Source organism: Palaemon carinicauda, chromosome 21 (genome assembly GCF_036898095.1).
Source record: "Palaemon carinicauda isolate YSFRI2023 chromosome 21, ASM3689809v2, whole genome shotgun sequence".
In the NCBI taxonomy this organism is placed as follows: Eukaryota; Metazoa; Arthropoda; class Malacostraca; order Decapoda; family Palaemonidae; genus Palaemon; species Palaemon carinicauda.
The window spans coordinates 7,595,930-7,621,367 of record NC_090745.1 but is presented as its reverse complement, the minus strand read 5'-3'; the positions used below and the strand labels follow the sequence as shown (position 1 = coordinate 7,621,367).

The 25,438-nt window shown below is 37.3% G+C and overlaps 1 protein-coding gene across 1 annotated transcript in view; it reads right to left on the bottom strand.

Annotated features, from left to right (window-relative positions):
- Nucleotides 1–22,993, bottom strand: part of LOC137615534 (protein FAM200C-like) — a 33,647-nt gene extending 10,654 nt beyond the window's left edge. Inside the window, exons 1-2 of the mRNA XM_068345444.1 lie at nucleotides 22,739–22,993; nucleotides 133–258 (exon numbers count right to left, since the gene is read on the bottom strand). Of these exons, the coding sequence (XP_068201545.1) occupies nucleotides 133–258; nucleotides 22,739–22,993 (381 nt within the window). The remainder of the gene's footprint in view (nucleotides 1–132; nucleotides 259–22,738) is intronic.
- Nucleotides 22,994–25,438: the final 2,445 nt, after the last annotated feature.

Here is a 25,438-nt window from a genome sequence, read left to right as displayed (position 1 = left end):
GTATGGGCCAGAGGTGTTCTTCTGAAAACCCCTGACCCATTTTCGCAGCGTGTCCCTTGCTGCATCCCTTGACTCAATAGACTTTTGATCATCAAAAGCCTCTTTTACCAGTTTGTCACAAACGGTACATACCTGTGGGTCCCAGTATTTGAGAGCCCTCTTGGTGACTGCGCAATGAGCATGGGTCCTGCACACGTCATGGCCGTAGAAGTTCTTGCTACGGACCCTGCAAAAGCTGTTCCCGCACTCGGGATGCTCCTTCTGTAAGAAAGAAAGCATATAAGTATTCGGTGAAATTCTCAGATTTCAGCATACATTTTTTTTTTTTTTTTAAATATTAGCTTTGATAGAGTTAGCTAGAAAATAGGAAAGACACCTAATTGTGTTTCCTGTCCAGCCCATTGCTATGACCTCCTCCAATATTGAACAATAAATTCTTAATGAATTTTGTATGGGAAGAAAATAACCTTTGATATAAAGTGTCTTCTTAACACAATGTCCCAGGTTCAATATTGGGGGTAAATTAATGGTTGATAACCATTAAGTGGTAGAGAGGATCATTCTCTTATATGTGATGGTCTCACAATAGGCTGCCCATGAAGCACCTTGTAGGTTGGAAAAAACTTTTGGGCTACAGCACTGACTGGCGGTGGTATGCCGCCAGACCTGCCGGGCCTGACGGCACATGCCAGGCCTGCCAACATATGCCGGGCCTGCCGACATATGCCGGCCTTGCCGAAATATGCCGGCCTTGCCGACATATGCCGGCATATTCTGGGCTATTGAAGGCAGTTACTGTCTTCAGATCTATACTTTGGGTGGCCGACTGCCGGCTGACAACTTAGTTGCCGGCCACTGGTCATAGTATGTTTATTGTCGTTGGGCTATCGCTCTGCGGCACCCCCCGGCAAGTGGTGGCAGAGTAACTGCTGGCCGACAGACAACCAACATGGCCGCCGACAGCTATAAGCTGCCGGAGGCCGGCCCAGTATAAGGAAAGGTAGAGAAAAAGAGAGAGGATGGAGGAAGGCCAAGGCTCAGCCTTGCCAGCCTACATCCCAAATGAGGGTTCAAGTGGAAGGGGGAATTATATTCGGGCTTCCACCCAACCATATCCCATCCATATGGGCTATGGAAGGCAGTCCAAGGGAGGCCTGAAGAACACTCTAATGAATATGAGGGTACCTGCCGGCAGCCGGCCCGGCCGGCAGCAGACAGGGAACCTCAGGCCAGTTCTATAGATTACCCTTAGGGTCAAATATAGAATGACGGCCAGGGAGGGTGATGGTTCATCCAACACAAAAGAGACAGCGGGGAAGGGGGAAAAGTCCTATGAGTAAGGTAATACCCGAAAGCATTACCCAACTTAAAGGATTCTGATCTCAAAAGGTAACCTCAAGTAGGGGAAATCATTTCCCCCGGTTGGGTTAGTCAAGTGAGAAAGCGGTCATAGGACACAATCTCGCAAGAGAACAGAAACTCGTACCAGGAATCTCAGACAATGAAAAAATCAATTCTTCGGTCTAAGATCACTAGCACAGGACTGTCTGCTAGACCCAGGAAGGAGGAATTGTAAAACAAAAACCTCCACGTATGATCTAGGGAGGCCTAGCCTCCTGTATAGACAACCCTAACACAGACTTTACTCTGATGTCCCGTTCTAACTCAAAAACCGACTCAGTGATTAAGAGAAAGAAACGAAACACCCCAGTAAACTTTGCCAGAACTCAGTTCACAGCAAAGCTAACTGAGGGTAGCCTAGGCTAATCAGAAGGAAGGGGAATTGCTCTTAGATCTCGCCAAGAGATTGGTATCGACTTAGAAGGTATAGGAGGCAACAACCTCACCTTAGAAGACAATACAAGAGCAATTGGGGACATGAATGAAAGTATACTAAAGCCCCTAGGCTAGTAAGTCTAGGATCATAGAGAATCGTTCACCGAAACTCTCTTGTATACTATCTTGGAAGAGGAAAATTTATGCAGTAATATCTTAATTGTATGAAATATTGCCTGAGCTTCAATAAAACTTTACCAGGAAGGTTATATCATGCATGAAGTGTGTAGGTGCCTAGGCTAGGAAGCCTAGCACTCGTGAGGCTCGAACATAAATAGCCAAATCCACGACAACAATGACATAAAATAAAAATCCCTAGCTAAAATACTAAATAGCTAAAGTTATTAAAGCAAATAATGCCGGGAAAGTTGTTCTGGCTAACTAGATGTACAGGAAGAACGACCGTGTTCATGACACCATCCGGCTGGCAACAGCTCTTATGTTAATTACCATCTCAATCGAAGAGTAAAACTGGCAAGAGCTTACATCTAAGGTCACTGCAAAAGCCAAACTGGCCCCATCCACTATTTTCTTCTGTCAGATTAGTTTTCTATTTCAGTGCGTGAAAGGTTCCATGGTCATAACTCATTGTGGCAGGGACAAAGGTGCCATCTTCAATTGGTAGTATAACATCATCTTTCTCTCTGGTTAATCAATATTGCAAAATGTTGTAGCTAATTATTTCTCCAGCTGTATTGTCCAGGTTGATAAGGGACTTACTGCATGTTTGGTTGTTATAGGTGTTATGTAGTTTTCAAATAAAGAAAGGTTGCTCCATAAAATCATAACACTTCCCATGCCAACCCATTTGTGATAATGAACAGGCTGACATAAGTCTTTTTATAGTCTATATATGAAGTATATGTTTTAATGTTGTTAACGTTTTTAAAATATTCTATTTTACTCGTTCATTACTTCTTATATCATTTATTCATTTCTTTATTTCCTTTTATCTCTGGACTATTTTCCCTGTTGGAGCCCTTGGGCTTTTAGCATCTTGCTTTTCCAACTAGTGTTGTAACTTAGTCAGTAATAATAATAATAATAATAATAATAATAATAATAATAGTAATACTAATAATAATAATAATAATAATAATAATAATAATAATAATAATAATAATAATTCCCAGTCCAATAAGTTATATCTACATTCTCTAAATTTATATAGAAGGTATTTAGTCAACTAGCACAATTTAGATCTTACTATTACATTTAAATTATGCAGAGCCATCGAATATATATCCGCTCTAATATTTCTATATTATAATACTAATCTCAAAGATTTTGTATCTGTATAAAACACAAGGAAAATGTTAATAATGATGAAGGCATAAGGGGTGAATAAAGGAATTTTTTTTCGGAATTATTATACATATAATTCAATATCGATAGAATGCAACGATTATCATTATTATTTTTATTATTATTATTATTATTATTATTATTATTATTATTATTATTATTATTATTATTATTATTACTTGCTAAGCTACAATCCTGGTTGGAAAAGCAAGATGTTATAAGCCCAGTGAGGAAAGGAAACAAGGAAAAATAAAATATTCTAAGAACAGTAACATTTAAATAAATATTTCCTATATAAACTATGAAAACTTTAACAAAAAAAAGAGGAAGAGAAATGAGATAGAATAGTGTGCCCAAGTGTACCCTCAAGCAGTGTGCCCAAGTCTACCCTCAAGCAAGAGAACTCTAACCCAAGATAATGGAAAACCATGGCACAGAGGCTATGGCACTACCCAAGACTAAAGAACAATGGTTTGATTTTGGAGTGTCCTCCTAGAAGAGCTGCTTGCCATAGCTAAAAAGTCTCTTCTACCCTTACCAAGAGGAAATTAGCCACTGGATAATTACAGTGCAGTAGTTAACTCCTTTGGTGAAGAAGAATTGTTTGGTAATATCAGTGTTGTCAGGTGTATGAGAACAGAAGAGAATCTGTAAAGAATATACCGGCCTATTCGGTGTATGTGTAGGCAAAGGGAAAGTGAACCGAAACTAGAGAGAAGTATCCAATGTAGTACTGTCTGGCCAGTCAAAGGACCCCATAATTCTCTAGCGGTAGTATCTCAACGGGTGGCTGGTGCCCTAGCCAACCTAATACCCACATTAATCTGTTTTTCATTGCCAGTTGCAATGGGCTTTTAACGAGAGAGAGAGAGAGAGAGAGAGAGAGAGAGAGAGAGAGAGAGAGAGAGAGAGAGAGAGAGAGAGAGAGAGAGAGGGTATTCTTTACTTTCATTTTGTCAGGTCGTGGGTGATAGGAAAGGAAAAATGTTAGAAGGACCTTTCCCTCTCTCTCTATTGTTTTTCTTCTTTTTCCCGAAAATTGGAAAGTGAAGTGTGGAATCTCAGGTCGGATGGTAGCAAGTTTACGCTTTGGCAACAAAACCAAATCGAGCGTAATTGCTTTTTGTAAGACAATTAAGATAATTCAGTCTTGATTGGGTCTTTAAAAGAATTGGGAATCTTTAAAAAAACTGAAAAATCTTTAAAAGAATTGGGAAATCCTTAACAGAATTGAGAAATTCTGAAACTCTGTGTAGGGCCGATTTGATTTGAAAACGTTCTTATCATTTCCTGTTGTTCATTTTGGTCAAAAGATGCTGACAAGAGAACTTTCTCCTTTTCTTGTGATCCCTAAGCGTTATAGGTTATAAATATACATTTAGGTAAAAACAGTGGTCGATATGGTAACGTCCTTTACTGGTGAACGCCAGACTGGGGTTCGAGTCCCGGTCAAACTCGTTAGTTCACCTGATCGATGGCTGCAACCTCACCATCCATGTGAGCTAAGGAAGGGGGGCTTGTTGGATCCTACAAGTCTATCTGCTGAGTCATTAGCAGCCATTGCCTGGCCGTCCTTGGTAATAGCCATGGTGGAGATGGGGCTTGGTCACTGATCATAATTATGTAGATATGGTCAGTCTCAAAGGGCCTTGTTCTGCTTGCTAGGGCAATTTCACTATAGGTTGTAATTATATATTTATGTAAAAACGGAACCATTTAATACGTCTTTCATGTAGTAAGTAAAATAGTAAAATATGTTTAAATATGATTTTTTTTTTTATAATATTTCACTGGGGATATTGAAAATACCAAACGAGGAATCAGATAAGAGTTCTTTAATACCAGAGATGAAATATTTCCATTTCTGTTCGTTAAACAAACATATTAAATCTTATCAAAATTACCAAGTCCCAAAATTATAACATGTAAAAAAACAAGATGAAAACAAATTTCTGCCCCCCTTTACCTAACTGACAAACTAAGAATTCATTGGTCCCGAATTTTTTTTAGAATGAACTCAGATTGACCGGTGTCATAGAGAGGAAAACCAGTCTCTGAAATTACTTTTTTTTCTGTTCTTGATCATTGACTGAAAATCCCTTATGAAAATCAATTGTTGAAAGGGCACTTGATTGATGGTATGCAAAGTCGGTGGATTTAAACAATCTCGTTAAGATTAAGTTGATTAAACTTAATTTAGTTTGAATATTATCATTACGTCCCATTTATTCCCTTGATTGGGACCTCTGGTTACGGTTCATCTTTCATTTGCCCAGATACACCGAACAGTCGGTCCTATTCTTTGCTCCTTCTCTTCTTTCCTCATACACCTGACAAGACTAAGATAACCGAAAAGTTATTCTTCACTCAAGAGATTACTACTGTACTGTAATTGTTCAGTGGCTACTTTCCCCTTGGTAAGGGTAGAAGAGTCTCTTTATCTCTGGTAAGGAGCTCTTATAGGAGAAGGACACTCCAAAATCAAACCATTGTTGTCTATTCTTATTTAGTGCCATAGCCTCTGTACCACGGTCTTCCACTGTCTTGGGTTAGAGTTCTCCTGCTTGAGGGTACACCCAGGCACACTATCCTATCTGGTTCCTTATTCTCTCTCCTCACAGCACTATTTCCCCTTTTGGAGCCCTTGAGCTTATAGCATCCTGCTTTTTCAATTTGCGCTGTACCTTACCTACTACTACTACTACTACTACTACTACTACTACTACTACTACTACTACTAATAATAATAATAATAATAATGATAATAATAATAATAATAATAATAATAATAATAATAATAATAATAAAGGCTGTTATAAGGTAATTGCGGAGGGGCGGAATGCGTCGTTGTATGGTAGAAAGGGACAAGAACAAAAAATGGAAAATCTGGAGACAAAGATGAGAGTCGAAATAAAAAATGGGAAGAGGAAACTGAAAGAATAATAAGGAAGACAGATAGAAAGAAAATTTACTTTTGAGGAAGTACTAATAATTAAGAAGAGAATCCAAAACAATAATGAAGATCTTAAAAGAAATAAAGAATATATTATGGAAGGGTTTTGAAAAGTTAAATCCTTTAACCGTATTCACAAAAAATACAAAGAAAACGTAAATGCATGAAGAAAATGAAATGAATTAGGGAGAAATTGAATGAGTGTTAGAGAAATATAAATAATAAGAGAGACGTGAAATAAAAGAAAATTTAATGAGAAGATTTATAAGAATTCCATGATATCAAGAAAAAATGCAGCAAACGGAACAATGAACACACAAAGGATAAACTTGGATGCGAAGAATAAACACGAGAAGGAGCAATATAAAAGAAATTATATGAAAGGGAAAACATATAAGGTGATGTAACATAGAAGAAAAGGAGAAATTGGGAAAACACGAAGAGGAAAGTGACGGAGCCTCCTCCCACCACCAAAAATAAATGCAGTGATTTTTTTAAAGATGTGTGAAGTAGGGGGAGAGAGAGAGAGAGAGAGAGAGAGAGAGAGAGAGAGAGAGAGAGAGAGAGAGAGAGAGAGAGCCGATAACGTGATTTTAGGGAGAGGTTCAGCTCAACTTTGGGTGAAAGTTTAACGAGAGAGAGAGAGAGAGAGAGAGAGAGAGAGAGAGAGAGAGAGAGAGAGAGAGAGAGGGGGGGGGGGGTGCCAATAACGATATACCAGGGACAGGTTCAGCATGTGTCTCCAATTGGCATTTGAAATGTACGAATGAAATTGTTGATTCCTTTTTTCATTTGAATGAACTCGAAGATTTATTATTAGCTCGAAATCTGTGATCGAAATGCTGTCTTTAGAATTGAGAAGCGTTGGAATCCAACGTGTAAATCACAGGGTAGAAACCTTTACTTAGATCGATTGAGTTCTGTTTGGATTAAAGGTGGGAAACTGGGTGTTCAAAAGGAAGGAAATAAATCAAGGTAGTCATGTTTACTGTAGCTTAGCTGGCAGTAAAAATAATAAAAAAGGAAACCATGTTTTATGTGTCTTTTTTGTTCGTAGTTTTATTGTGAGATATTTTATTATTTTTTATTTCCCAGAATATATAGACTGGTAGTAAGGATAAAGGACCTAACATTAATTGAACTGTCCCTCCCCAGAATTTGAGTCATTTAAGACGAAATAGGGTCAACAGTTACTTCGAATTCCTCGCTATTACGTCTAATTAGTCTAATTAACGAGTTCTACAATGATTGCTTACTCACCACTTCAGCTTATGCAGTCCTTCCTTCAGCCAATATCGCTTTTTCTAGTACACCAACTTCAGTACAGTAATCCAAGTTCACTTGCTGCTGATTATGATTATGTAATATAAGAAATCCTTTTTCTTTCTATGAAGATAAATTCATCGTTATGGCAACATACGAGGCACTTAGAAATAATTACTCTGGTCTTATCATTTCTTAGTGTTATCATTACCATCACGTTTTATTCTTTGAATATTTACACATTGCTGAAACTGTATGCTACTTTTTTCCTGTTTGAGGGAGTCCCCCTGAAATAAGTTTTACATTTAAAGAATCCTTCAGATTTTTCTATCGAAACACACACGCACATACACACACACACACACACACACACACACACACACACACATATATATATATATATATATATATATATATATATATATATATATATATATATATATATATATATATATATATATATATATATATATATATATATATATATATATATATATATATGAACATAATTTCATAATTTTGTAAACGTAGCTAAAGTGCGGAAATTAATAATGATTAAGAAAAACGAATGTAGGTTACTTCTAAGCAATGCGATAGAGAATTGGTTTCTAATGATCCATTTACCTAATGAAATTCACTCGAAAATTGTGACTTATTAAAAAGATTTGATTTGAGCGCGTCAATGTCTGTGTATCCCTTCCAGGGAGAGGAAGCGACATATCTTTTTTCATAAAAGCTTATAATCATAACTTTTTGTTCAGTGATATTTAATAAGTTGGAAGTTAAATAAACAAACACATACACATATGTATATAATAATAAGTAGATATATATATGTATATATATATATATATATATATATATATATATATATATATATATATATATATATATATATATAGAGAGAGAGAGAGAGAGAGAGAGAGAGAGAGAGAGAGAGAGAGAGAGAGAGAGAGAGAACAGCAAATGCAGCCTTTTCTAAGAAAGTCCACTGTGATACAAAGACGTCAGACATATCAATTAATGTCTGGGGTTTAGACAGTTTTCATCACCACTCTGCTCACTTTGGAGTAATGATGGTGGGAGATTTTTGTCTGTTCACTCATAGGAAACCAACCTAGTATGGGTGGCCCTGACTAGTACAGCTCTGCTGATCATGGTGATACACAAACTCTTTCACCACGTTAAAGTATCCTGACTCAAAAAGGGATAGCTATATCTATATTTATATCTATATCTATATACATATATATATATATATATATATATATATATATATATATATATATATATGTATATATATATATATATGTACTGTATATATATATATATATATATATATATATATATATATATATATATATGTGTGTGTGTGTGTGTAGTTATTTATATATATGTGTATTTGTTTATACACATACATATCTTCATATTATATATTTATATAGATGCTATCTATATTTATGCATATACATATGTCTATGTATGTATGTGCGTTCGTAACATGTGTGTTTATGTAAATCGTGTGTGTAAAGTTTTACTCATCTATATGTAAATTCTGGTGGTTATTCTGTTTGAAAAATATTTCATTCCTACTTGAACCACCTCAAACTTCCAAATATCATCCAACCAAAAAGAGTTTAGAATATTTCGTAGCAAAAACTTTCATACCAAATTTCTTTCTTCACCGTTTGATGTGAATACAAAATAATGTACTTGAATTTCAAAACATGTTTTCATGTATCCAGTCAAGTAACTGTGCATATTTGAAATGTATTACCTTATCAAGTAGATTTTGGTAGATTAGTGTGTCTTTAAATAGAGTTTATTAACGATAAGAGATTTTGACGGTTTATCTTTTTGTCATTATATATTCAATGCAAAATTGTGAAGGAAGCCATCACTGTGCAACCTATTTATATTTTCGTGCAGACTCCCCTATATGATAATGAGCAAGTGTTTGGGTATATATACTGTAAATGTGTGTGTGTGTGTATATATATATATATATATATATATATATATATATATATATATATATAGGCTATATTCCAGTCACGCTTAGCGACAAGACGTATTACTATTGGTCTCTCCCCGTCCCCCGGGTAGGGGGAAAGGAATAGTCATAACCTGGGGAAAAGGGTTTTAATTAGGAAAGAACAGTTCTACTATCGGGTCGTTACAAAGTTAAAATCTAGAGATTATTTGAAATACGTTAGCCTTTTATCTTAAAAGCAAAAGGCTAATGCATTTCAAATAATTTTCATTATGAAATAAATTACGTTAGAAAACTACGACAAACGGTTTGTTGCAGTGGTGGCAAAATGTTTATCACCGGAAGCCACTGTACATTATTCAGAACGGAAATCAATAAGTTCCTCCAATCTAAAGGGCGAAAAATGATATTGAAAGTAGAGATTTCATTTTCGCATAAAGTAAATTTTCTTTGAAGATACACTAACCCTTTATTTTGACATTGATGGCTACTTTGTTCATCAAGATTCTCGAGTCTTATGTTAATTATTAATGTTATACAAATAAACAATTGAAGGAAATTCAGTACAGTCAAATAGAAAACTGCTTTAACTTCAACGTTTATATTTTTACAAAACTACTTTTTTTTTTTTTTTTATCAAATTAAAGGCAAAGGAACGATAGTGAGGAATATTAGCAGCGATGAGAGAAATCCAATAACTTGTAATATTCTGTTTTGTTCTGCCTTTGATGCTTTTTACCAGCCATTGTTTTGACACCAGCTGATAAATCAAAAGCGATATGAACATCAAGAGAGAGGCTTTTCGTTGGCAATTATTTGACTGCTCGTTTTATTATGCCACTTGGCATGGCATTTTATCCTCATTCAGTAGGTATATATTAAATTAATTGCCTAATATAACTCCATATTAGTAATATTAGACGAAATTCAAGTCATAGAAAAGTGAATGGAGTGGCCTATTGGAAACGTCTCTGCCTGTCAATCGCCGGATTGGGGTTCGAGTGCCGGTCAAGCTCGATAATTTCTTGTAGTGTCTGCAACCTCAACATCCTTTTGAGCTAAGGATTGGTGGGGGGATTGCTATGGGTTTTCCTGCTGTGTCAGCAGCAGCCATTGTCTGACCCTCCCTGCTCCTAGCTAGGGTGGAGAAGAGGTTGGGCGCTTATCATATGTATATATGGTGAGCCTCTAGGCCATTGTCACTGTGTCTTGTTTCTTCCATCCATGAGCGGCCTTTAAACTTAATTTAAACTTTTAAATCATGACTACATGGAAGCCATTTTCGCTGGCTCGATTCCTACGCGGATTAGAAATAAAATTAATTCTTAATTAATCACAGATAAAAAATGAATGACATTAAACCGTGACATAATTGAAAAGAGTAATTAAAAACGTTCCATAAAAATCAGAGGATTGTCCGTACCCTCTTCCCCCAAAAATAGCAACTAAAATTTATTATTCTTTTTACGAGAGGATAGAACTTTATTCTGGTTACCAGTGACTCTAAATTTAAAAAGACACTCTTATACAGTCGAACACTGGAGTCATTGGTACACCTCGTTCCGAAGAAACGCACTCTGTCACACCATTACTTCGTGGCGAGTAACCAAACTTAGTGTAGGAAGGGGTGGCAGAGGTGGTGGGCTTGGCTAAACACAAGAATTTGCAGCGCAGTAAGGGTGTGGCTGGGTTAACTTTTCCAGAGCGAGGTGTGTCAGGAATTCCTGTGTCCAACTGTACATACGAAAGTGACATAACGTGTTAAGATCTAGGAAAAATTCCTAAATTTTTGTGTGACTCAGCATTGATAATGTTTCTTTGACTTTGTATGACTCTTTTAAAATTTTAGGTGTGATTCTCGACAGTAAATTTACTTTTGAGAAACACATCAGGTCTGTGTCTTCTTCAATTGCACAAAAAAATTGGCTTATTGAGAGTCTTTCAAGATTTTTTGTGATCAATGTATTCTGAAGAAGTGTTTTAATTCTTTCATTCTACCTTGTTTTGAGTATTGTTCTCCTGTCTGGTCTTCAGCTGCTGATTCTCATCTTAATTTGTTGGGCAGAAACTTACGGTCTATTAAATATCTTATTTCTGATCTAGATATTAATCTTTGCCACCGTCGTTCAATTAGTTCATTATGCATGTTGCATAAGATTTTTTATAATTCTGACCATCCTTTACATTCAGATTTTCCTGGACAGTTCCATCCTGTTAGCAATACTAGGCATGCAGCTAATTCTAATAATCAGGCCTCCATCACGAGGCTCAATACTACATAGTACTCTAGAAGTTTTATTCCAGCTGTGACCAAGTTGTGGAATGATCTTCCTAATCGGGTAGATGAATCAGTAGAACTTCAAAAGTTCGAACTCGGAACAAATGTTTTTATGTTGTGAACTGGCTGACATGAGTCTTTTAATTGTCTATAAATCAAATATCTGTTTTAATGTTGTTGATGTTTTTAAAAGATTTTATTTTGATTTTCATTACTTTTTATATCGTTTATTTATTTCCTTATTTCCTTTCCTCACTGGGCTATTCATCCATGTTGGAGCATCTTGCTTCTCCAGCTATTGTTGTAGCTTAGCTAGTAATAATAATAATAATAATAATAATAATAATAATAATGAGGTTTTGTATCATACATTATTCTAAGAGTTGTATTCCTGCTATGACTAAATTCCGGAAAGACTTCCTTAACACGTAACTGAATCAGTGGAACTTCTGATCAAATTTAGTGTAAAGGTTTAAAGGTCGCTCATGAGTGGCTCCCAACCCCATCTCTAGCCAAGATAGGAACCTGGGAGACAAGAAAGGTAGAGGTTGCTTATGACTCGGCAGGTTAACTAATGGACCTCCAAAACCCTCCCTCCCTCCTAGTTCTGTGTTGATAACAAATTTCCATGAAAAGTTCAAATCTAAATTAACTCTCTCTCTCTCTCTCTCTCTCTCTCTCTCTCTCTCTCTCTCTCTCTCTCTCTCTCTCTCTCTCTCTCTCTCTCTTCCCTTTAACATTCACATATACTATGTGGGTAAACTACTTTAAAAATGAAACCCTATATCGATACCGGATATAGGATATCTTCCCGACCGGACATTTTCCCCTTTGACATTTTCCCCACCATAATGTTATAAGCCATGTAAAGAAATAAAAAAGTAAACATTTTGTTGACAGCTAAATTAATTACACTATGCATTGCAAATCCGCTTTTACTCTCGGGGATATTTTTTAAGGAATACTAATGGTTTTTTCTCCGCCGTGGCTCGCTTCGCTGGCAAATAAGAAAAACGTCACTGCTCCTATTATTATTATTATTATTATTATTATTATTATTATTATTATTATTATTATTATTATTATTATTATTATTATTATTATATACCCCAGTAAGTAAAGGAATCAAGGAAGTAAATAACCGAAATAAGAAGTAAGGAAAAATTTAAATAGAATATTAAAAAAAAAAAAAACATTAAAAACCTTGAAACAGGTAAACTATATATAAACTATAAAAAGACTTATGCCAGCCTGTTCAACATAAAAATATTTGCTGCAAGTTTGAACTTTTGAAGTTCTACTGATTCAACTACCCGATTAGGAAGATCATTACACAACTTGGTCACAGCTGGAATAAAACTTCTAGAATACTGTGTAGTATTGAGCCTCAAGATGGAGAATTCTTGACTATTAGAATCAACTGCCTGTCTGGTATTACGAACAGGATGGAATTGTCCAGGAATATCTGAATGTAAAGGATGGTCAGAATTAGGATAAATCTTATGCAACATGCATAATGAACTAATTGAACGACGATGGCAAAGATTAATATCTAGATCAGGAATAAGAAATTTAATAGACTATCAAGGTCTATAGAATGTATTCCATAGACCTTGACTCCTATGTTCTGGCAAGTGGTACATGCTGAGCTGCGCAGGCTTCCCCAAATGGTTATTATTTCTTTGGTCATTATTTCGGGGATATTTTTAAAGAATTCCAATATTGTGCTTGTAATTTACAGGCCGGGGAAACTGTCCCCCTGTGTACTTAGCTGTTGGGGAAAATGTTCGGTGGGGAATTTGTCCTAGGGGTATATAGAGGTGGGGAAAATGTCCGTACCCATCGATACCAACAATCAGAGAATTTTGTGGTTTGATGAATTTTTCATTTTTTTAAGTTTGACTTGTCCTCGCACGTTTGAGTCTAGATAGACCTCAATTTTTGCATATATATGTCCCATGTCGACGGATAATGAGACATCGGAACATGGGTTTTTCACTTTATTACAAAAAGGTTTGTGAATACACCACACAGCCCGATACTCTGAGACGAGTACCTACTTGTTCTTATGATCACTCAAGAGGTAGTGCTTACCCCTTGGCAAGTAATGCAATGTTGCTCTGTCATTATTCTGAATTGTTAGATTTTGTGGAAATCTCCACTGCGATGGAATTATACTATCACCAATAGGTTTATAACACGTCACTTTATCAGACTTAAGACACGTGACCTATAACAGAGTTCAGTGATCGCGCGCCACAATTTATGAATGTCATAGTACTCTTAAAAAGGTCATTAATCTCAATGTATAAAACACATACTTCTACATATTTTTCATACAAGGATTAAGATATATATTTTGGCTCTGCCTAACTATTGCAAACACACACGGAAGGATGCTATATCTATTATTTACTTCTCTTCGCAAATCATCGTGAATTATTTTGTTAACAATCAAACCAACGCATATGCAGTACAGTATATTGAATTCGTTTTTGAAAATAGCTTGGAAAGAAAACCAGATATTATTATTATTATTATTGTTATTACTACTACTACTACTACTACTACTACTACTACTACTACTACTACTACTACTACTACTACTACTACTACTAGCCAAGCTACAACCCTAGTTAAAAAAGCAAGATACTATAAACCCAAGGGCTCCAACAGGGAAAAATAGCCCCATGAGGAAAGGAAATAATTAAATAAATAAGCGATATGAGAAATAATGACCAATTTAAATAAAAATATTTAAAAGATAGTAACAACACCAATTACGTAAAAAATATTTTTAAGAACAGATTCCAAGAATAAAGTTAATCTTCTTAAGGATTTCAGACACACCCAAAGCAATCAAGCAAAAGCGAAGCAGCGACTGCAATCAAATAGAATCTCTTCAAGGTAAATAAGGAAAGTGGCAAGGCGAAATTGAGCTTGCAAGCAAGCAAGTATTCGGGCGACCTCTCAAAGGCAAGTGCTGGATGCTCAAGAGATGATGATTAGCATCGCATATTCTTCTTTTTTTTCGATGGAATTTGCAATAAATCACCCCCATAGTGACACTTGGGGCGTTTTCCAAGGTTAGGTTAAATTTCTTGTTTATGATAAAAGGAAGCATCGGCCTTTATATATATATATATATATATATATATATATATATATATATATATATATATATATATATATATGCTGTGTTTATGTGTATTATATGTATATATATGTATATATATATATACACACACACACACACACACATATATATATATATATATATATATATATATATATATATATATATATATATATATATACTTACTGTTTCCGGTCACGCACGCTCAGCTGTCCCCGTCCCTCGGTACAGGGGGTGGTGGGAATCATGCCCTGGTGAGAGGGGGAGGTTGCCTGTCTGTGAATAGCTATTTAAATATTTGGCCATCAGTTTGGACGGGTCGCGTACACTAGTTATGAATGTAAGGCATCAAAAACGATTTTTAGTCATTCATATAACATCAGTCATTTGAATTAGTAATACTGTTAAATTTTATTTGAAATTGCAGATTTGGGATTATAATTGAACTCAATATTTTCTTTTATATTCCCTATTTTTTGCGCTATCGGGTGTGAATGTCATATTTTGATTATAGGTTTTACATTTCCCAATACTTTTATGTAAACCTAATATACTTGTATGGCAGAGTAACTTTAGGTATACCATTATAAGTAAGAAAAATGAGCAGAAAAAGACAATCTGTGTATATGATTACAAGTATGTAACGTGGATAGAAAATTAACAATAAACGATGGAAAGGGAATAAATGAAAACCCCTGAACAATTGACAGTCAAAAGTAATAAATAAAATTTAAATACTGATTAAGGGTTGTGGTGGCCGATGTGGTAACGTCCCTGACTGGTGAACGCCAGTCGTGGGTTAGAGTCCCGCTCAAACTCCTTAGTTCCTTTGGTTGCTGCGTTGCTGCAACTTCACCATCCTTGTGAGCTAAGGATGTGGGGTTTGGGGGAGCCTATAGGTTTATCTGCCGAGTCATCAGCAGCCATTGCTGGCTCTAGCTTGGATGGAGAGAGGTTTTGGGCGCTGATCATATGCATATATGGTCAGTCTCTAGGGCACTGTCGTGCGTGATAGGGTAATGTCACTGACCCTTGCCTCTGCCATTCGTGAGCGGCCTTTAAACAGGAGATCAAGAATCGCCAATTACTTCTTCGAATCCCAAGCAATAAAAGTTATTTTTCAGACGGAATTTAGTAAAGACCTAAACATGAAAATAAAATTCATAATAAAAGGCTAGAGAATATAATAGACGTAAAGCCTGTCAATATAGATAACAAAATCTTCCCTTTCATCCTGGAAGCAAAACTGGAAACTTATGATCCTCTTATTAGAAGCTTAAGTGAGGCTGGAATTCCATAACAAAAATGAGATTTGGCTGCGAGTTTGAAGGAAAAGAAAATGTCTCTTGAAGTTTCTGTAAAATTAAGTTTGTGACAAGTTTTGTTTGCGAAATGGTTTTATATCAAGAAGTGAATAGGACTGATAAACGTTTGCTATTTTCATATTGTTGATCTTAGATGATGTTAATATAAGTATGAACAATTCTTACATTGTATTGGCTATGTAAAGAAGAAATATATATATATATATATATATATATATATATATATATATATATATATATATATATATATATATATGTTTATACATTGTTTATACAACAGAAAAAATCTTTGCGAGACAAAGGAAAACAATAATGCTTCCTATATTATATTTTAAAGTTACTGCCATCTCTAACGTTACTCAATTATTTCTCTATTCATTTTCTTATCACCAAAACTGTTTTCCATATCGCAAGTAAAAGAGAACTGAAAGTAAATGTGTCAAGAGAATAATTAGTTATATAATTGTGGTGGCCGATGTGGTAACGTCCCTAACTGGTGAACGCCAGAGTGGGATCCGAGTCCCCCTCAAACCTGTTAGTTCCTTTGGTCGGTGCAACCTCACCATCCTTGTGAGCTAAGAATGGGGGGGGGGGTGAGGAAGCCTGTAGGTCTATCTGCTGAGTCATCAGCAGCCATTGCCTGGTTCTCTTTGGTTCTAGCTTGTGTGAGAGGGCTTGGGCGCTGATCATATGTATATATGATCAGTTTCTAAGGCATTGTCCTGCTTGATAGGGCAATATCACTGTTCCTTGCCTCGGTCATTCATGAGAGGCCTTTAAACCTTAAGCCTTTAGTCTAATTGCCTAATAAATCTATCATCAGTTTTGTAATTACGAAGCTAATTTGCGATTCCTATTTCCTCTGCAAGAGATACAGTAGATCGGATTGAGAGACTGTTTGGTCGTTTCAGGGGTAAACAAGTTTCATTATTCTACGATTAAAATTGCGTCCAGGAAGAAGTTCACAAACAAACACACAAACAGGGGGAAAATATGGCCTCCTTCCAACTTCGTTGGCGGAGGTAAACAGTTCACGTGAGTGTGACCCTTTCCATTGAAGGAAAGAGCTCGAGGGTTACTGACTGATCTGACCCAATATTACCGACATGATTTTGGTGACCACGCAACTGATATTACAACCAGGGAAAGATTGAAGTGAAAGATATTGAGGTTTTGATTTTACGTTTATGTAAAACTTCATATAAAAAGACTCGACAAGATCCAGGTTAACAACATCAAAGACATATTGTGAAAATACAACGACAACAACAAATGCAACCGCTTCTAGTCCACTGCAGGGCAAAGGCCTCAGACATGTCCTTATTCATGTTTGGAGTTTGGCTAATTTTCATCACCACGCTGATGACTGCGGTTTGGTGATCGTGCGAGACTTTTATCTCATCGCTCACAGCAAACCAACCTAGTCTGGAAGGCCCTGACAATTACAACTTTGCTGATCAAGTCATTACACAAACCCTTTCACCACGTTAAGGTATCCTAACTCTGCATAACGAATCGTGCAACCAGGATATAGGTTGGTAGCTGTGAGCGCTCAGACGAAAATCTCCCACCATCATAAATCTACACTGTCCAGTTCGGCGATGAAAACTGGCTAAAGCCCAGACATAAATTGACATGTGTTGTTGCTTTGTGGGCTTAAAGTTCCTTTTGTGTGTTTGAAGCAAATAAGCGGAACATACAATTATCATTAGGTTTGACGAACGTTTCCCTCGATGAAACGTAAGGAAATGGTTTACACACTCTCTCTCTCTCTCTCTCTCTCTCTCTCTCTCTCTCTCTCTCTCTCTCTCTCTCTCTCTCTCTCTCTCTCTCTCTCTCTCTCTCGAAGGAAAATAGAAGTATTTTCTTTTCATTGACACAGCCTTCAGAGTTGTCAAGATAGGCGTCTTTGAAGGGCGCTTATTTTAAATGACCGAGATGCTGTGGTTGCAGCCTTATCGTGTTGGTTTTCTTCGAAGGATTTCGTTATCTCTCCAAGACTTTGGGATAAAAAAAACAAACAAAAAAACAAAGAACAAAGAAACCTCATTCTGGGTTTATTTTGGTCACGAGTCTGTTTGATGTGTCCCTCGACTGAAGAAGAATCGTTGATAGGCAATATATTGTTCCGCTTACGGAAAACTGGGATTTCCTGCCTTGCTTGATGGATCTTTAACGTTCTGGGTGTTAGTTCCTAGTCTCTTGAAAATTCAATTTATATTATATAACGAATTATTATTTTTTTTCCTTGTGTCGATTTTTTTTTCTCTTCTTTTCATAGACTGTATATAGGTTTACCTTTATGTTAAGAAATAAAGTTCTCCAACATGGACAACCTATCTTGATTGGTTTTTACTTCAACTAAGGGAAGTCATATATTATTATTATTATTATTATTATTATTATTATTATTATTATTATTATATGAGCTAGTAGGAAAAGCAGGATGCTATAATCCCAAGGGCTTCAACAGGGAAAATAGCCCAGTGAAGAAAGGAAATCGGGAAACAGATTGAGTAGCGGGCCTGAGTGTACCCTCTAGCAAGAGAGCTCTAACCCAAAACAGTTAAATACCATGGTATGGAAGCTATGGCACTCCCCAAGAACAGACAACTGTTGTTCGAACGCTGATAAATAAAGCATCTATAGCTTGATTAAGCGTACCTCATCAATGCATAGACAGTAAAAACTCAGTTGTGACCATTTGAATTCAGAATGAGGAGACGTAGTCAACCTAACAAACAAAATAAACCCTCAGTTATACAGATCAGAAGTGCCTCCGGAAATAATAATAATAATAATAATAATAATAATAATAATAATAATAATAATAATCTTTATTTCAGCAAAAGCTATATACAGAATTACAATAGGGGTACAGTGATCTTACATTTTTGACATCAGTAAAAAAAAAAAAAGATGAGATATGCAATAATATCAGTGATATATTACAAACATCAATTAGCAGGTTGACCACAGAGTTCTAAGGTCTGGGTAACAAAAATCATAATAGCATTAACGCTTAATGATGATGATAACAGGCATATCAGCAAACAAAAAGAGAGGGAGAAAAAAAAATGGCGATGACAATGATAATTATGTTGGAACAAAAGTTGCCTGAATAATGATAGAACTCTGGGAAAAAAAGAATCTAGTCACAGAGCAGATGGTGTGAAGGAAGTACAGGACTTCCAGACAACAAAGATATAACATAATAAAACACGTTATCATAACATTACTGGGTATTATGCCTAAGTTATTTAGTGATGAAGATTTGGCATAGCCACACTATCAAAGATTAGTGAATACAATTCATTGTACTGACGCTTCCATATTCCAGGTTTCCCACATTTTGGATTTTATTCTCGCTGCACTAGCAAGCACATTTTGAATTAGGGGATTTTCAATAGATTGTAGGCGGGAGGTGAGACTTACTATAGAGCGACGAATGATGGTTTTTACGTTATCCAGTCTATTTTCAACAAACATCGCTGAAGCTGAATGGTGCCTCAGGGTATTGGTGAGGCGCCTTAGGATATCATTGTGAATGACTGTGATACGTCTCATCGATTCACGCGTATAGTTTGCCCATAGCGAGCAGCTGTACATGTTATAGCCGTAGGTTTGAAATAGGAGTTTTTTTATATCTTGGCGGCAGAAGGCAAATCTTCTCGTTACCATGTTCCCTAGACAACACAATTTACGTTGTCTGTTTTGAATGTCAGATGTGTCCTTTAAATCTTTCGTAATGATGTGACCTAGGTAAGGAAAATCATTGACAAATGTTAGCTGATGGTTTTGGAGGAAAATATGGGGGTCTTCTACGAATCGGAGCGCTCTAGGAAGGACAGACATGCACTGTGTCTTCGATTCGTTATAGATTATGTCATGTTCATTAACGTATGCGTTGCAGGTGTCGATAAGACGTTGTAGGTCTTGGGCAGAGGGGGAGATAAGGACCATATCGTCAGCGTAGCAAAGGTTATTTATGGTAAAGCCATTAACCGTACAACCAATGGGGAGTGAATTCAGTCTAATATTCAAATCGTCTGTGTAAACATTAAATAAATATGGTGAGAGGATGCCTCCTTGCCTGAGACCGTTAGATGAACCGAATAGCTGGGAAAGGACATTGCCCCATTTGACACAGAACTGTTGTGTTGAGAACCAACAGTATAATAGCCCGATGAGATATAGAGGAGTTCCCCTTTTACGTAGTTTCAAAAAGAGTTTCAGATAGTTTACTCTGTCAAATGCCTTCCGCACGTCTACGAAACATAAGTAAACAGGGGAGGCCAAAGATATATAGAAATTCAATATCTCCTTTAAGGTATATATACAGGTGTCAGTCGAGTGGTTAGTCTTAAAACCAAATTGATTGTCTGCGGTGTGGAGAAAGGGTGCAAGGCGACAGAACAGAAGAGATTCAAATATTTTCGATGAAATTGTTGTGATGGCGATGGGGCGGTAGTTTCCTGGGTCACTCGCATCCTTCAGTTTGTTTTTTATGAGAGGTATTAAGTGAACAAGTAGAAGGGTTTCAGGGAGATATTGGTGTAACATACAGGCATTAAATAGGGCAGAAAATAGGATGTAAATTATAGGGTGGCAGAATTTGAAAGCCTCGGCAGGAAGGCCATCGCAGCCGGGTGCTTTGTTACAGGTAATTTCTTGATAGCCTCGCACACGTCACTCGGGGAGATACGGTCACTATATTTAAAATCACTATTGATATTGATGAGAGTATCACTTCATTTCGGGTATCTCTGTCATTTATGCAATTTAGGATGGTACTAATGTGATCTCCCCACATTCTTGCAATGGATTCTTCGCCAACTGCATCCCCTACTCTTTGGGATAATTTGTTTGACTTTAGGTTTAGTGAATTAATATCTTTCCAAAGATGGGGGAAGTCATGGGTGGTCAATTTTCTGGACAATGCATCGGCTCGTAGCTGATTTTCGTTGCTAAGACATTGACGAAGAGCAAGTTTGAACTGTGCTCTCGCTTGCCTCATCTGTAGAGCAAGGGGACCTTCTCTCTGGCTACCATCATTCCTCCAAAGAAGGAAAATTTCTCGAGAGTGTGCATAGAGGTCTTTAACTAAATCATTCCAACCAGGTATGTTTCGATGGTTACCTCTAGAGAGTCTAAACGTGTCTCTTCCCGAGCTCCGTAAGGCATTTATTATATTTATGTAGAATTCCTTTAGTTTTGTTTTATGCTGTTCGTTGCGACAATTAGGATTATTGCAGAACAGGGCTTCAGCAGGTTGAGTTATCGAGCGGAGATTACTTTCAGATAAGTGTTTGAATGCAGTGGATTTTTGGAGGTTGGAGAAGTCCCATGAGATGGATGGTAGCCTCTCCCTTTGGATTGGTACCACTGGGAGGGAGGGTGTATGAAATTTGACCTGCAGGGGTATGTGGTCGAATGCAGACGATAGGTCATATCGTATAGTACATTCAGTGATAGAGCTATGCAGGCGGTCTGTGGTAATACAATGATCAAGCCAGGATGTGTTGGACATATTATTTCTGTTTTGTATATGAGTAAAGGAGGAAGGAGGCAGGATTGCAACATCGCTAATTTGAAGAGAATGTTGCAGACAGAGACGCTGTAATTCATTATAGAAAAGTCTAGATGGGTGCGCATTAAAGTCTCCTATTAGGTACATATGGTCAGCGGAGGTATCATTAATAATACCTTGAACTTCTCCTAGCAATATACAATACTGATCAAATTTTGACTGGCACTCCCACGGGAAGTATGCATTAATCACTAATATGATTTTACCTTCGATCGTTACTTGCAGGCTGAGAATTCTGTCAGTTTGATACCTCACTAGTTTCACGCACTTATCCAAAGATCTATGCCATAGAAATGAGAGACCTCCTTTCGGACGACCTTGAATGATGTAGTCGTGAGTAACCATCGACGAGACAGAGAAGCTGTTATAATCATCATGAACCGAATCACTGATAGCCAGGTCATAGGGGAGGAGTAAGGTTTCTTGCAGTGCAATAATGCCACGGAAATCATTGCAGAACTCATTAAGAACAGGTAAATTCTGCTTGATCCCGTATATGTTCCAAGACAAAATACTTAATGACTCCATGAATTTCGTCGATCTTTGGAGATAAGAGCAGAAATCTCAGGGGGTGTGGGTGTGGCAGGTGTCGTAGTTGAATTTTGTGGACTAGGGTCGCTGGGGGAGGGCGATCTCTCTTAAGATCATAAAAGGATACATATACTCCAGGGCCAAAGTTTTCGCCTACTAGGAGCTTTCGTTGTTGGAATAAACAGGAAACCCTGTATGCAACTTGACCTTCTGCCTTACACTTGAGGCTATGAAGAATGAGGGGGTCTGATCCTGTTATATCCCTAACTTGTAGCCTGATGGCATCTTCAGTTACTGAGGAATGCAGGTTGTGAACAACGACGTGGCATCTCTTTGGGCGGTGGTGAGGGGAGATATTCCCGGATGAATGCTGGTTGACCTGTTTGCGGTTGCGGTCGGGTCGGAACTTTGTCTTTCGCCGGGAGGTCTGCCATCCCTCGTCGTCTTCTTGGGCATTTAACATTAGCGCTCTGGCATATGAGTTGGTCGTAGGGGGGGGGAGGGGGGAGAGGTAGGAGTGGGTGGTACTTCTCTTGAATCTCTTCTGTCTAACGATGGGGAGGGGGAAGTGGTGATATCCAAAACTGGTGTTTGCTTCGTAACGATCCTTGGCCCTGTATCGGGCAGGCCAGAGAGGGTGTTTTGTGGGTCTGAGGTGGGTGTGGGGTCAGTCGAGGGTTGTTCATGTATCAGATGGGATTGGTCCATGGGGTCATTCAACTTATTGCATTTTCCCTTCAACTCTCCAATTTGATTTGTTATGTCATTGATTTTTAGCCCCATTGAAGCGAATGCATCATTGATTTGCAGGGCCATTGCATCACTGATTTACTGCTTCATTGCAGCGATGGCATCATAACTGATTTGTTGCCTCATTGCAGCGATTGCGTCACTGATTTGCTGTCCTACAGCATCAATGGTTTGCTGCCTCATTGTTATTTGACAGCGAAGTTGACAACTCCAAGGCTTTTACTGCAATGTTATGTACAGTCATTATATTGAGGTCAGCTGGCTGGGCAGGAGGAAGGGTGTATGGGTTTTCCGCGCAAATGGTAACATTTGTTGTGGTTTTGAGCCATGTTGACATGAGAGAGATTTTCTTCTGAGAAGTCAGGCTCTCTGCATTTCGATCATTCTGAATGCCGTCGGGCATATAGTCTTTGCACGAGACATATGCAATTGTGATATCTTCTTCCGAGAAAAGATTTCTCACGACATCTGTGATGGACTCCGGATCGCTGTTGTTAGAACGAGAATTGATAAAATAAACACAATTGTTCTGTATGTGAGGGGTGGAGGGACGAGAGGCACTATCGACATTTGGGGTCATTTTTTCTATGTCAACCTTGTGGTTAAGGTGAGCTAAGAGCAAACCGTTACGCCTCTCTTTTTATTTTTCTTATTTTCACTGTTTGAACCGAAAGCAGCCAATGGCACTGAGGGGGAAGAAATTTTGGGCACTGATTGGATTAGAGGGAAATTTTCAATTATAACAAGAAGCACAGGATTGCAAGTGATAAAGAACACTTCACTAGGCAGAGCAGCACTTCATGCACATACACACACATTTTTAACGGGAAAGCACGTAAATGACCATAGTTATTCCAGTAAGTGTCCGGAGCGCCTCTGAAGCACGTCCACCTCACACACACAAAAGAACTCACTTTTGATATCCTTACCATTTTGATTCAGAACTGGATTAAAACCCCTATCACACCTATGCTCGGATGACACGAATGGCTGTAGTTAGAGCACCTGCCGGTGAGATCCGCGAGGGATCCGTACTGTGTACGTTCTGTGTCCGTAGCAGCCTTGTGTATGTCCGCCCCCATCCGCCATGATTTGCTGGTATCCACAGCCGAATTTTTAAAAGTCATTACATGCTCCAGCAGATTGACTAATCCACACAGATGAGCAAAATCTGAACTGTATACATGTATATGGCACCGTCCGTACTCTTTCCGTACTGCCTCTGCCACGATCCGTACTCTATCCGCGGCGAACATACTCTCTCTGTCAAAGCGTACGGAGAAAGTACGGAAATACATGTGTAGCTCCTATCTAGCTTTGCGTTCTTATTTTCTTCTCTCCCGCTCTTGCACAGTTTCCAAGTACAAGGTGGCTTTTATCGGTTTTGTCTCCGTACCGTCACGTCTGTACTCTGAACACAACCATCCGCGCATCCATATGTAGGTGTGATAAGGGTTTGATTCCACAAAAGTCAAAAAGGTTGCAGCCATTATTTGGAGCCGGGAGACTACAAATATTCGGCATTGCTTACGTTCTCATTCACCAGCAAATGAGACCGTTGCTGTTTAATGGCCAGCAGGATGGGACGTGGCGAGCGAGCTTTTGTGTGGCAATGTGAACATTTATTTTTAATTATTATGTTTTTTACGAGAGTTTCAGAACGTGTATGCAAATGAGATAGGAAATGTGATATACGAATGAGAGCGGCGCATGACATGATTTGAATGAGGCAATCCTATCTTGATATTTAGCAGTTTATTTTTGTATTTTTGCAATGATTGCATAACCAAAAGTCTCCAGTATTTTGTATTTAACTAAAATCAAAAGAAGTAGATGAACTTCAGTATGCAATGCGATTCTAGATCAGAATACTCGTATATAAGATACGACTCTTGAACAGAATACTCGTATCATTAATTTCTTTAGTAACTTCATGGAATATGGAATTATACTTGTTCTCCTGAAATGAGTTTTTTTATGTTAAATAACATTTTACTCAATTTTATATGATACGATAATTACAATACGGCCTTCGTATTGAATACTTTATAAGACCACTAACTCATGAATATTGATTTTCCAAATACTCCTATCATTCACAGGATAAAGAAAAAGCTATTTTCTTAAGCAATAAACACTGCTTTCTTGAACAATAGCGTACCGTAAAATACACATTTTTGTCTTGAAAATACACCTTCACCTATTGCAAACCTTTATTATCTATCTCTTGTGTTGACCAATCAGCGCGCCATGCAAAATAGGTATGCAATCTACAATAGTTGTTTTTTAATTTAACGTGATGGGCTTTTTTCTTACATATAATTCCATCTTGAATTATTTTCATGGCTGAAAATGTCTGCAATGACTTTTACCTGGTCTTCGTTTGTCAGAGCTTTATTGTTTCACTCATTTTAATTAATAATGATAAAAAGGAAAATTAAAGTAATTCTACAAATGGTGGAGAGATATTTTACTAAT